General features: G+C 35.6%; 1 protein-coding gene across 2 annotated transcripts in view; it reads left to right on the top strand.

The window, feature by feature from the left end:
• GRM8 (glutamate metabotropic receptor 8) overlaps positions 1-13,933 on the top strand; it is a 307,347-nt gene that overhangs the window by 184,911 nt on the left and 108,503 nt on the right. For both annotated transcript variants that reach the window (XM_058023672.1, XM_058023673.1), the window contains exon 6: positions 1,623-1,823. In XM_058023672.1, coding sequence (XP_057879655.1) covers positions 1,623-1,823 — 201 coding nt within the window. The remainder of the gene's footprint in view (positions 1-1,622; positions 1,824-13,933) is intronic.

Genomic DNA, 13,933 nt, shown 5'->3' with positions numbered 1-13,933 from the left:
CTGTTTGTTTATTTGCAGTACAGTTGCATTATTCATTAATTATTGTCATTCATTACAGAGCATGTCTTAAAAAGTGTCTGTAAAACTACTTGCACAAATCACAAATATGATCTCTGCCTTCCTCTTCAAATGGTTTTTAGCTTTTCAAGAAGAAGTGATTTTGTGTTTTTTTTAACTAATCCCTGAGGAGAAATAATAGCACACCATGATTTTTCAAGGCTATCTATTGCTTCCAGTGCTTAGGGATGTTTAAAGCGCAAACCAACACTGCTTGTCAGATTACAGATTTGTTCATATGTTATTACTGTAGTGCAAGATGGAGGTACTGAAGTGTAGCAGACAAATAGAAGAAAGGTTTCTGAGTATGCTCCCTGTCCTTTTTTCCCCTGTCATATGTGCTTGCATACCTTGTCTAAAGAAAGATCTTGTGTCCACTATATTTTCAGGCACAAACAGTGTACTTTTATAAATTTGGACTCAGGAAAATTGATACCTTGAACTGATAAAATCCTGTGCTTAGATATAAAAAAGAAACAATAAAAAAGAAAATAGAGAGTTAATATTTTTAAAATTTTGCATAAACTTTTGTCTCATTTCTATATAATCTTAGATAATATGATTGGATTATTTGCAAATTGAATGAGTTGATAACCTGGTAGATAACCTAGGTGTCTGTTCAGTTCACTGTAGCAAAAGGAATTTCACAGTATGTTTCAGCAGGGCAAATTTTGCACCAAGATTTACCAATCACTTTTTCCCTGGAAAATGAAGATTTGACCATCAAATCAGCATCTGAATTTCTATTTAGGACATGGTATTTCATGTTGATTCTTTATTTATAAAATAATTTTTCTGATCATGCTATTTAACAATTCCACTAAGTAATATCATCTATTAACATAAAACTTCTCTTGTACTTGGACATAGATGATGAATTTTGGCAATCCTGCAGAATAAAAATTATATGATGTATTGATTTGCTCTGTGCTCCCTCTAAAGGATAAATGTCCCTGTAGGAAACAGCAAAGAGTACATGGTTCTCCATGTGAAGTGTTATTCAATAGTAAATACAGGAAAATGTTGTAGAATAAGCAGTTTTCACCATGGAGACAGATGGTCACATCACTTGGCAAGCACTCTGCTTTTTTCCCTGAGATGTTTAAATAATGTTTATCAAACAATAGGGATAAAAATCAAGATAGCCTTAAATTTATCTAAAACAGAACAGCAGGCTGCTCTAGAACTGTCCTATAAATGACAATAAACAGCTCTTGAATGAAAATCAATAATGTGGAAAGAGAATTTTTCTACTGTACTGTAGAAATACATATATCTACATATATTTCTCTTGTAATGAAATGCTCTGTCCTTTTTCCTAGCCCAGAAATCAACATACTGTTTACATACCTGGCAGAGTGTACAATGATTAGAGGGAAAACCAGATGGCCATATTTTCCCTTGTCTTGTTTATTTAGATGATGGATCGAGGAACCCCGACTTTACCTGTCAATCCAGCTGTAATTATTTACATTCCAGTGTGAATTTTTGCATGCAAGTGCTCATGCAGGTACACACTTGTGCACACGCCAGTAGAAGTAAACTCTTTTCTCTTTCTTCCGCAGGCTTAGAAAGAATTGCGAGAGATTCAGCCTATGAACAAGAAGGAAAAGTTCAGTTTGTCATTGATGCAGTGTATTCCATGGCCTATGCCCTGCACAACATGCATAAAGATCTCTGTCCTGGATATATTGGTCTGTGTCCAAGGATGAGCACGACTGATGGTAAAGAACTGCTTAGCTATATCCGGGCAGTAAATTTTAATGGTAAGTTGCACGTACTCTTTATTTGCCCCTCTCTTCTTCAAATGTTCCATAAGTGACAAGTGGGGTTTTATTCTTTATATAGGATACTTTAGGGCACAGTGGAAAACAGGATTAGAAGCAGTTCTCATTTAATCAGAACTGTGAGTTTTTCCACCTGCTCTGAAACCTCCAGTGTATTTTTCATCTTAACATTTTTTCATCCTAACATTAAGCTGCTCCCAAAAGAGGCAGATGTTAAAAATATGAATCTGTTGATCAAAATATTCCAGTGAAAAGCTGCTATTATGGAAACAAATTGAGGACTCGTACAATCTTAGTGACAGAGTAAAAATAATTTGACAGTGGTTGCTTATGTGTTTGCAAGAAAAAGAATTTAAAAAATACCCTTTTCAAAATCTCCTTATAAAATTAATTAATAATCTCCTACATAAGTAAATTGTGAAATTGCTTTTGATTTACATATTTAAATTTCAATTAAAACACTCACTAGCAGTTCCAACCTCTTTTCCATTTCATTATTTCATTGTTTTTGACTCGGTGATTTAATGAGCTTTAACTCATTTAACTCAACAACTATGTATTTTTAAACAACACTACATAATATTCTGTGGAGCTGGGATCTGCCTGCTGGGGAAATGTAGTTACAGATGCTTATGCTGTTAACAGTAGAGGCCAATAACAAACAGGATTGATGAATATAGATTTGAAATGTGTAGCATGTACTTTGTGGTGAAATAAAGTTGCCAAAACCCTAAATTGTTTCATTAGAAGTAATAATTATTATAGGCAATATTTGCCGTTATTTTACAGAGAAATGGAATGATGTACTTTGCCCTGTTTTGGCTGGGATTTTTTCCTTACTTGGTGGTAATTCATGTACTACACATGCCTTCTGACTATGCAGAGAGAAGCACTCTCTATCACAATTCATTCCAATGACCTCAGCTGCAAGCAGTTTTAAAAAAAGCACAAGGTCATTTTGAATTTAACTTCTGAGTGGAAGCTGTTTTTGCTTTAGGTAATACACCAGACCACTTGGTGGATACAAATGTTGATTATAGTTCACAGTTTTTTCTTTCTATGCAATTTTTATGAAAAGGGAATCCCTGCCTCCAGGAATATAAAGTTAAAAGTCTAAATGAGTCTTTAGTGATTTTAAAGAACACCTGGAACACAGAATGTTGCTGGAAAATGGGAAACATTGTGATGATGGAAAAGGTAGGAAGCATATTGTAAGATTTGCAGTGATAATTACCTACATTTCCAGTAGATGTTTTTCTGGGTCTGTGTTGTTAAAGCATAAAGTGATCTATTTTCATTTGGTGATCATGAAAGTTTAGCATAATAAGATAAGCTGTACATTTTTATATGAAAGCTTCCACTCCCTAGATAATTGTATTTCATCAATACCTGTAAAAATTTATGTTGCTGACTCTAAGTACGGCAATAAACAGAGATGGAGGCATTCTAGACTAAGGAAAATGTATTTGATTTTGAAACAATGATTTACTGAAAGAGAGGGGGAAAAAAGTATGAAGAAAAAGAAACATTTATTTGAAGTTAGCTTCCTGCCTCATGGGATATATTAAATATTCCCCATACTAGGCTAGTCCACATTATGTATCAGTGTACCAATTTTTTGGGTGTGTTGTATGCCCAGACATTTTATTTTCTTAGTCTTGCATTCAGAGGCATAAGAAGAAGATGGTCTTAAACACTTTGCCTTTTCTTATCAATCCACAATTCCTGTTCTTCAGGGCAGCACTACTGCTGTGTCTGACAGAGGTGAATATTTTACATAGGTTACAAGACTTCCTGTGCTGGGAGTAAACAGTAATGCTGTGTGATCAGTTTTGATGTGCATCCTAGCCTCAATCAGTAATAATGTCTTATATTAAAAATTAGCTGATAAATGAAAGGAAATCCTTGGCTTTCTTAGCCATTCCAGATACCATTTTTCTACCCTAGCCATCATAGGAGCACAGCCCATCTGAAGCTGTCAAAGATCTCCACCTACTCTAACCCTCTGCCTGGTTCAGGATCAGCATAATCAGGTTCTTTAGGACCATGCCCATCCAGGTTTTAAGTAGCTGCAGGGGTGGAAAATCCTCCAGAATTCTCTCTGAGTAGTCAATTGCAATATATAATCAAATTCACAGTAAAAGAAAAAAAATAAAGAACTAACTAGCATTTTTGAGACAGGCAGTTTTTTCCTTTTCTTCAATATTAATTTCTTAACGTGATCCTACCCTTATGCATATTAAAACTTCTCACCTCTGTTCAGTATATCTGTCTTCATTCATGTGGTACTGAGTAGATTCAAGTCCAGTTAATATGCTGACACATTCAACTTAGTGGTTTTCACCTCACAAAGGGGGATCTCTGCTCTGAAGGACCTCTTATGGAGGGTATTTGCAAGGGTGAGAAAACCCCTTATGGAGGGTATTTGCAAGGGTGAGAAAACCCACATTTTTCTGTTTATTGAAGAAACTGATTTGCTTTCCATTAAAAGAAATCCCTTTGAAACAGTATTTATTTTTGTTTACTTAGTTTATTTTAATTTACAAATTATGAAGATTTGCTTCCCTGAGGGATTCATCTGTGTAATATTCCCTTGACACTTTCATGACTGAAGGGTTATCATAACCATCAGTGCATATTGAAATGATGTGATTGATAAGACATTTGTTTCTGTCTTTCACTTGTATGCTAAATGCAGAAAATCTCATAGTTCATAATGATTTTAAATTGGAGAGAACTTGATTGGTAATAGAAAAAAAGAAATTTATTTACACAAGATGTGAGTTACTGCTGAGTAGATTCCTGTTTTACTGTTGCCTCTGTTTTTCAGAGGAGAGCTAGAAAAGAATGGTTTCTAGACTCAATTAATTTTCATTTATAATCAGCATTTAAAAATTAATTTAATTTAGTAGGAAAAGAAACTTCTAACATGTAACTAGTACAGCTGTGTGTATCTAAAGTGTTTTCAAAAGGAAATAGAAAAGCAGTGTTGTGAGATATGGCAATACTTAGTACCTTGGGTTCTTGATGGTTACTTTTAGTAGACCATAACCAGCCCATCTGTTTCTTTGGTCAATGAATATATTATTTGATCAACTTTTAAAAGTTTCATGATTCTGTTAATCTTTCTTTTTCCCAGGCAAAAAGTGAATATTACCATTTAAGATGTTCTTATTTTAATAAGTTGCCATATTTGAGAGATTTTTCCTATCAAAATGAGATATTTATGCAAAACTGGTATTTCATATTTAAAGTTTTGTAAAGAGAAGAGTTTTCCTGTTAATTAGATTTATAAATGGTGATCTGCACAATAGGGTAATTGTGACATGATTCAATATGTTCTCCCATCACATTACTCTAGTGTTCTCATTCTATTTAACTTCATTATTCTGTCTACAAAACAAGCAGGTGTTTTATAAGAGTTTTTACCCTGGCAGGTGCTGACTGCTTCATGAGAAGTGTTCTGTTGAATTCAACATAAGTGCTCATCAGTTAACAGGAACAGGACTTGAGCGTACATTTGCAGTGGATGGAAGTATTTCAAAGGTGGTTTTGTTTTGATTTTAAGAAAAAGATTTATCTTTGTACTTCCTTCCAGGCAAAGAATTACAGCATGGATACAGTGCTATTTCTTGGATGGGAATAAAGCTCTTTCCCTCCACCTCTTTTGTGTGTGTTTCTCTCTCCTCCCAAGCTCTCTCTTTATAGGCAGTGTAGAGTAGCTGTTTTTTGCCCACCTTTAGTCATATATTTGTATTTATATTTACATTTACACAATTTAGAACTTTTAGGGATATATGTAACTCTGTAACAAAATGTATTTACAGATATAAAATATGAGTTTTAAACTTATAAAGGTAAGGGCAGCACTTGACCTCTACTCACGTACTTGAAAAGAGACATTTTATTTGCTTTGGTGGGCTATTTTTCCTGGGGAGTAATAGAGATACTTGAAAATTTGACTTTTTTTTATACAAGCAGGGATAATAGAGAATGAAGCAGATAATAGGTGGAAGCACTGACTCCACTCTGCCATGAGTGCTTAGGTAAATGTTGTCTGCTTCTTCAGGAGATCACTGCAACATCGCTTCTCTCTCCTGGTGAAGAAAAGACTTGAAATATATTCTGAGTGTGCAACCTTTTCTTTGGTCTCCTCTGGACAAAGTACAGCGACTATGTTGCTTTCTCAGATTTTATGACAAATCCAACATAACACTGGAACAGGCTGCTTAAAAAAAGTTGTGGAATCTCCATCCTTGGAGACACTCAAAACCTGGCTGGACACAGGCAGCCTCCTATAGCTGAGCCTGCCCTAAGAAGAGGGGTTGAACTTGGTGATTTCCATAGTTCTCTGCCCACCTCGGTGTTGACATGATCCTATAACATTACCTGGACTTGAAAGAAGGAAAATATTCTCACCTAACCCCATTTTACAATGTTTTGCTTTATTCTTCCGGAACTAATTTCATAGTCTGAGTGGACGAGAAAGCCTTGCTGTTATTTGTTTTTTAGATATGTTAATTTAATGCCTTTGAGGAAAGATTAATTTTGGCTGAACACACAGAGACACACTGCAGCATTAACCCCATTTAAAAAGGGAATATCAAAAAAATTCATCCTGAAATGGCAGAATAATACCAGAGAATGAGAATAAAAGAACAGAAGCTAGCGGGCTAATTCAAAATAAGGTGTCAACTAAAATAAAAATTAATGATCATTCTATCACATTGTAATATTTTTTTTCTGAGAAGATAGCATCTATACACAACATTTAGAGAAACCCAGAAGAATGAGATTTTTCACAAAGAATTTTAAAGCCCTAGAGAATCATTATTGTGGAATCAGCCGTTTACAAAATTAATCTTCTTCTGCTATCTTTTGAAGTTGCTAAGACATCAATCTATGCAAAACTCTCTTGACTTAATATTCAGCTCAGACTGTTTTAAATGTTTTCTTCAAGAAAGCTGACACCTCTCTATTCTTTCACTGAGTACAAAATTTGCATTCTCAAATCATTATTTATCATTAAAACAGAAGCTTCAAAATGGTGCACTTTCAGGCTGATAAGTTTTGATGTTTTTTGAGGCATTAAGCACAATGGAACTAAACGTCCCCCTTAAATATACTGGTGCTATGCTCCTCACTCAAGTTTTTAAAATTCCTCCTCTCAAGTCTACAACTACCCTTAGAGAAAAAAAAACTTTTAAAAATAGTTTAAATTGTGCACGTCTTGCATTTTTTTGCAAGTTATGAGTTCTTATAGGCAGCTCATAATTTAGAACTTTTTACTGTCAGAAACACTTAGGATCATAGGATGCCACTGGTACTGGAATCTGATAGGGTCAAAAAACTGTCTGAGTATCATGTGAGATAATAGCAGATGAGTACATCAGATATGGATAAATAAGATTAACAATGAGTTGGGAAGGGCAGGATGCTGCTGACCTTACTAGGACTCACTGTGGTAGCAAATCTAGTTTCACTAATCTGTACTGTGTTAAAAAAATAGATACAGCTTTCAGTTGCAGAAGTGGGAGTGGCAGGGGGAATGTCTGCTGGAGTTTTATTAAGATCTGTGATGTTTTTTCTGTCATACCTACATCACATATCAAAATTCTATGTAATTTTTTTTGAAAACTTGGGGGTACAGAGAAATGTTTGAAAACATGGCTAAAGCTTAAATAGACAGAGACCTGAATTCATAAAATTAAATTCAAAATCCTTTTTATGTACTTTTGCCATAGTTTCACAGGTGTTTGACTTGGTTTGCAAATGCATTGGGAACTAAGGCACACCACTTGTAACAAAGAATCCTGATGTCCAATTTCCTGAGCCTTTATATTAAACAAATTAAAGAGTTGTTACTGGTGTTAACTTATTATTGGGAATTAACAGGGAATGATTTCAAATAAATTCTGCTTTGGCATGCTAATTATTTTAATGGAATTAATCCAGGTGGCTGTACAAGAAACTAAAATTGCAGAGTGATCTGAATCACTCTTAATGGATTTAAGTAATGTACGGCCATAATGTAAGCAGGCTCAGCAAGCAGAGCTTGGAGCTGCTGTGATTCTGAGGTGCACCACGAGTCCATGTGATTATAATCAGTGATTAAGAAAATTATTGGTGTGAAACTAGAATGTAGAACCTAAAAGCAAGTGCAATTTATAGCTGTGCTTTTGCTTATGTACAGATCTTAAGTACTGATTAATTGAGCAATATATATGCTCCACATACAAAATTCATGATGCAGAACTTGACTGAGGTCAATTATGTTTTGAGAAACAAGGTCTAATTCATAAGGTATTTTAATAATTAATATGCTAGGGAAGGTGATAAAGGATTTACTCTCATTACTCAATGAAAATTGATTTGCATCTCCTGATAGGTACGGATATCCAGATGTATCCTTTCTACTATGATCAGGTGAAAAACTGAAGCTGTAGAAAAGAGGCTGAAAAAAATTAACCCTTGTCATTCCAAGCAAAAAAAGTATCTGAGTGCAAAGAAATTGTGGGGGTTTTTTTACCCTTTAGTCTGTGTCAGAGACAAAACAGTTTCAGTTCTGCAGCATTTTTAAGCCCTTCTGATATCCTTACTTGTATTAACAGGAAGAAGGCCAGACATGTTTTGAGGAAAACGATACCTTGGAAAGCTTCTTAACTTGAATATTTAAATTAAATCTCTTCTTAAATCTATCAAATCAAATGAGAATGTTTGTACAAATTTCTAATTTTCTCCACTTGTTGATTTATGGCCTGTTTGGTAATACAACTGCTCTGCAAGCCATCAGGACAGATGTGAGGGAAAATATATTGGTTTTAATACCTCTGTAACTGAATAATATGAGCCTTTTTGTTTCCTTACAACATTTTCTTAAAAACAAAATAAGACACATTAGAGAGAATATAGAAGAAAAAAGGAAAAAAGATTTTGTTAATGGCATTTGATAGTATAAAGAAGCTGCATTTTAAATCATTTATGGTAAAAGTGATCTATCTGTATCTAGTAATGGCCTATAAGTGACAAACTCAAAAATAGAGTAATTATTTCGGAGGGTCACTGTCAGTGAAATTATCTTGATAAATCTTACATTGTAATATAAAGAGAAAAATAAAAATTTCTTTATATTAAAAGGAATGGCAGTGAAATCATGTAGGCTAAATACTGTGGCATAGGAATTACAGTGAAGAGAGAATAATTTTAAAGCTAATAGACATTACTGGCATCATCAGATGGCACTATTTAGTTTTGCTGCTCTAGGGAGATATACTCAGCAGTAATCAACCAAGTTCAGGTGCATAATCAAAGGAGTATTGGATTCAAGAGCAAGTTATTTGTGTTAGACACAGTTACCAGATGTGATCTTAAGCAAAACTGGGGAGAATCCAAGGAGACTCAGCAAAGTATTCAAGAGGAAAGAGGCAGGATTCAGTTTATCCCATACAAGCCAATTGGCTTCCCTGTTTCAGTGGTTGGTGAATTCCAACGTGTCTTGTTCTTCATATAACTGGGGAAGGCTGGTGCCTCTCAAGGCTACCAGAGAGAACCTGTCCATTTGCATTTAGGCACCATGGACACTCATCTCTTTCTGTGTTTTCTGCAATTAAAGCATATCTAATAGCATGAAATATTAAATATGTGGAAGACAGTGTGTCTTAGAAGCTTCTCTAACCCAGAAAAAGAAGTATTTCTTATTACTTTCGAGTATTAAGGTATCGAATAATTTTGGCAACATAGCATGCTATATTTTATGTTGAAGAGATTGGACCCAAAATGTTATGTGTCTTCCTGCAGTGCTCTTTTGTATTTGCATTCTAGGTACATGCTAACTACATATCTCTTTGTAACATTTTCCCATGTGTTTTAAATTAAAGTGGATAAGGATTCAGAGTTGCTCAAGACATTTGTTACTAGAATTTACCAATATAACAAACAATAAAGAAGAAGAGAATTGATCTATTCAGACTAAATTAATCAAGGAAAAATGTTAGAGGATTTTTGCAATAATTTTATCTTTAATCTGTGATCTTGTTCTACAAGCACAACCACATTCAAAAACCACAGCAGACAGAAATTGTTTCTAGTTGCTACTGTTCAGAAGTTACCAGTGCTTCGAAGAATTAAAACCCAATGAGCCAACCTGAATGCTGTGAGACTGTGAATATTTAACTGAATTGAATTGACTTACTCTTCTCATTTTACATTCTGCAATGTAGCAACATCATCAGTTTGCACAAATATTACTTGAAAAGTGGATATTAAATTTTATCTGTTCATTGGTTAGTTGAAAAAAAGGAAAAAAGTCTATATTCTAACCAGAAAATCTCAGAAATATTATGTTTATTAACACTAGGTTTATGAGGTTTCAACCATACTGTATTTGATAAAAAATTTAGTGTTTCTTTTATTGGGTCTGGAATACCACTGTTCATCAACCATACTGGACACCAGCTATAGAAAAGTCATCACTTAACAAGCTCTAAAGGATTCTTAAAAAGATAAGAAAACCTAAAATCTAGGTGAACTACCAAGAAAACAGATAGAAAAAAATTTGCATTTAAAATTACTTATTTTTACTGTAGGTATCATTTAGCTACTTAGATGTGGCTCTGAGTTTGGGCGTTGCACTTCCTGTATACTGGAAGATGGTTCCTAAGAGTTTGGAAAGCATTCTAATAACATAGTGGGTACCTGAGCTGTCCGAGGAATTCAAAATATCTTGAGATTATAGATGTGCTCTCTGCCATATGTTTATTTGCAGGAGTAGAAGAGCAGCACAGTGCATTTGTTCTGGTTTAGGGCATATTTAGGGAGGGAACTTTCAAAGGGGTCTCTCTAGAAAGCAGATTCAAGCTGCCCCTTCCACAGCCAGTTCAGGAGGTAAATCTCCTATGAGAGAAGTGGAAAAAACTGTTTATTTAACAAAGTATTCACAAACATGAGAAAATGAATAACACTAAGCAATGGAACTCCTCATTGTTCTGAAGAGATGGCAGATTCAGAGAGGGTCGTTTTTGTGGGCTGTAGATCGGCACGTTCAGTCTCTTATCAGTCCCTCCTGCGCTGGAAAATGCCACATCCCGGCTCCCGTGTGCCACAGGGGTGAGCTCCGGTGTTTTTCTGGGTTTTCAGTCCAGAGCAGGGGCAATCAGTTCCAAGAAGAAGACAGCCACATTCTGGGAACCTCCTCTGCCTCAGCTAGCTACAAAAACTAACTAAAAGCAAAGGAGAGCTCTTTCCTGCTGTCTGTGCTGCAGACAACATGCACCGAGAGAGAGAGAAAGCTGAAGCTCTTATCTCTCTGTTTTTGAATACAGCTGCAAAAATATTCTGCTGCTTTTCCTGCTCCACCCTTTCACTCTCCAATCTAATCTTAAGAGCAGGAAACTCAATATCTAGCATAAGCAAAACAGACAACTGGGGATACAAACATCCTAGAATCACCCTAAGACACACAGCAAGAGATAGTCCTTGACATTCACTATATTTCCCTGTGAGCTGTATGTTTTTCAGTGGAAAGAAAAGGGAGTTTGTGCTTACTTGTGGCAGGCAGAGGATAGAGTTTGTACAGACTTGGTGGAAAGGAAGCAGCCATATATCACCCATGCACGGTACTCTGCTGCTTGCCCAGAATTTCTTTTCTCTCAAGGTTTGCCATACATATACTCATCAAACTCTTTACGATGAGAAAAGTTGCAAAATCTTATGTATCTTATGGAGACCTAAATAATAGGTTTCTTTCTTTCTTTTAACTGTAAGGCCAAGGAAACAGATACAATCACAGAAGATACATTATTGCTCACCCTGAACTCTAGCAAGATCAGTGTTTGGTTTTCCTGTGTAATTCTTCAGCTACCCAAGGGCTACCCTGGACTTGCTCCAATATAGCTTGATCCTGATTTGAGAGACAAAAATGTATTGGCAGTGCTCCTGTGTCACACATAATCACATTTTATAAATATATCCCTAGGTAGCATCAAGTCACAGCTCATAATATGGACAGTTATGGTAGCTGTGTCCCACTTTTTTGGGATGATAATTATGCATTTTAAGAGAAGGCAGAAATGATATATGGAACCTCAAGTCATCATCTGCATGCAGGATATGCAGCTACAGGGCAGTTAGACTCCTCAAAACATGCCAGACTGTACAAACTTGAAAGGCTTATTTAGTGCTGTCTCTGGTGTGGCTCTCCAAGTCCTACCCAGAGATCTGAAGAGAAAGCCTCAGGATATTAGAGTCCACTGCTTATCATGTTAGAGAAAAACAACTAAGGGTGCTTGAAAATAATCCTTATATTGACATGCAGCCACTGTGGGAAGGTTTCTGCCAAGCCAGCTGGCTTTTAAAGGCTCCAGCTTTTGATAGTTACAAATTGTTGTATTGATCCTCTTTTATGCATGGACTAATTGCAGCTCAAACACTGATAATTTTTTCTGTTTGTCACTTTCACCGTTTTTTACCAACAAGGGATATTGTTTATGCACAATGTGCTTAGGCAAGGTTTCTTTCTTCCCCAGGCATAAAATGCACATTGTTTTAATAAGTTTCTTTTTTTAATGAGTGAGTTCTTCTAAACCTTGTATAGTGAAACAGAAAATTCTGAGGAATGTGTAAAATAAAGAAAGTAATTTTCAAGCAGATGTTCCTAAACCCAAGTTGTTAACTCAAGTTCCTAATGCATACATCAATTTGCAGAGCAAATATGAAAGGATAAAATGTGGTTTAGATATAGGGCTTTAGTGAATTGTTGCATGGTACATAGACACAACTGGTTGTTGTGTTTGGGCAGGGCTCCCTTGTGCCAAGGTAACAGCAGAGCTGAGCTGCCTCCCTCAGCATCCCGGATCCCTGTGAGTTTGTAGCTGCATTTCTCTTGATTTCTGTCCAGAGAGGAAAACTCAGATCAGAGAAATAGGCAAAAAATAAGTGTGCCTCTCCCTCTTGGATCCAAGCTGCAATGTGGGTGAAGAAGAAGCTGTGTGTCTCACTGGTTGGGCTGAGGAGCCTCTGAAAGGGGAAGTGTAAATGCTGGTACTTCAGTAACTTAAAGATGCAAATTGGTGCCACATGGACAGTTCTTAGATAATGAAATTCAACTCATATGTTGGTCACCGAAAACATCATCTGGAGCCCTTCCTATTGTTCCTTGTCTTGTAAAAATGTCATCCTGTTTTATATAGATCTTTTGAGATTGTGAAGTCCTTGGAGTCTGTGATAACACAGACCTTGTAAATGTTGATGTATAGTGGCTAAATGGGAGGTGATCAAAAAAGGGAATAATTCTCATGGGGTTCAGTGTCTTCCGAGATTACACATAGATCTTTTATTAAGGATCATATATGAAAAATTAATACAGATTTGTCCACCTTTATTTTCTTGGTTTTGTATGTCCTTCTGACACTTCAAAAGTTGTAAAGATGGCTATAAATTCTCCTAGATTTTCTTCCTTGCTACTGATAAAATTGCTTCTTTGTCCTCCCTCAGAGATCCGTCTGTCTGAATCAATAACAACCAGATCAATGAAAAAAAAATCTGAAAATTTAAAGCTTTTATCTTCATGGTGCTGACTTGATAATGGTTTCTAATGGAATATTAAATAGGTATGAGCATACATGTTGGTATGAATTGCTGGACAGGTATGTAACAAAAGGTTTCTGAGTAGGGAAATGCTGAAGGATGATGAAACCTGACAATAATAGAAGTCTGTGGAAAAAGCACTGAGGGTGAGAACAAATGAACATGATTCCTACAGAACAGGGTCAAAAGCCTGTGCCTGAACCATATGATTTGTTGCTAGGAAATAGAAAGTAATAAGGTTTAGGCACAGAAAAACAGAAAGGCTTATAAGTTCAGTAGATTGACACACTACAAATATTGAACAGTACATAGATTAGAGACAAGGACTATTTCTATGGTATTGCTTTTTTTGTTTTTCTCCATGAGAAATAACAGAAACAGTACAGACACATGATGATGTAGGTGACAAAAGGTGCAGTTTTTCTTAGTGTTGTGAAAGGTCATAGCAAAACTACTATGATGAGTTTGCCTTATTTTGTGTGTGTATTGCAACTAGATAACGTGGA

The sequence above is a fragment of the Melospiza georgiana genome, chromosome 4 (assembly GCF_028018845.1).
Source record: "Melospiza georgiana isolate bMelGeo1 chromosome 4, bMelGeo1.pri, whole genome shotgun sequence".
Lineage (NCBI taxonomy): Eukaryota > Metazoa > Chordata > Aves > Passeriformes > Passerellidae > Melospiza > Melospiza georgiana.
This window is presented reverse-complemented; position numbering and strand designations above follow the sequence as displayed.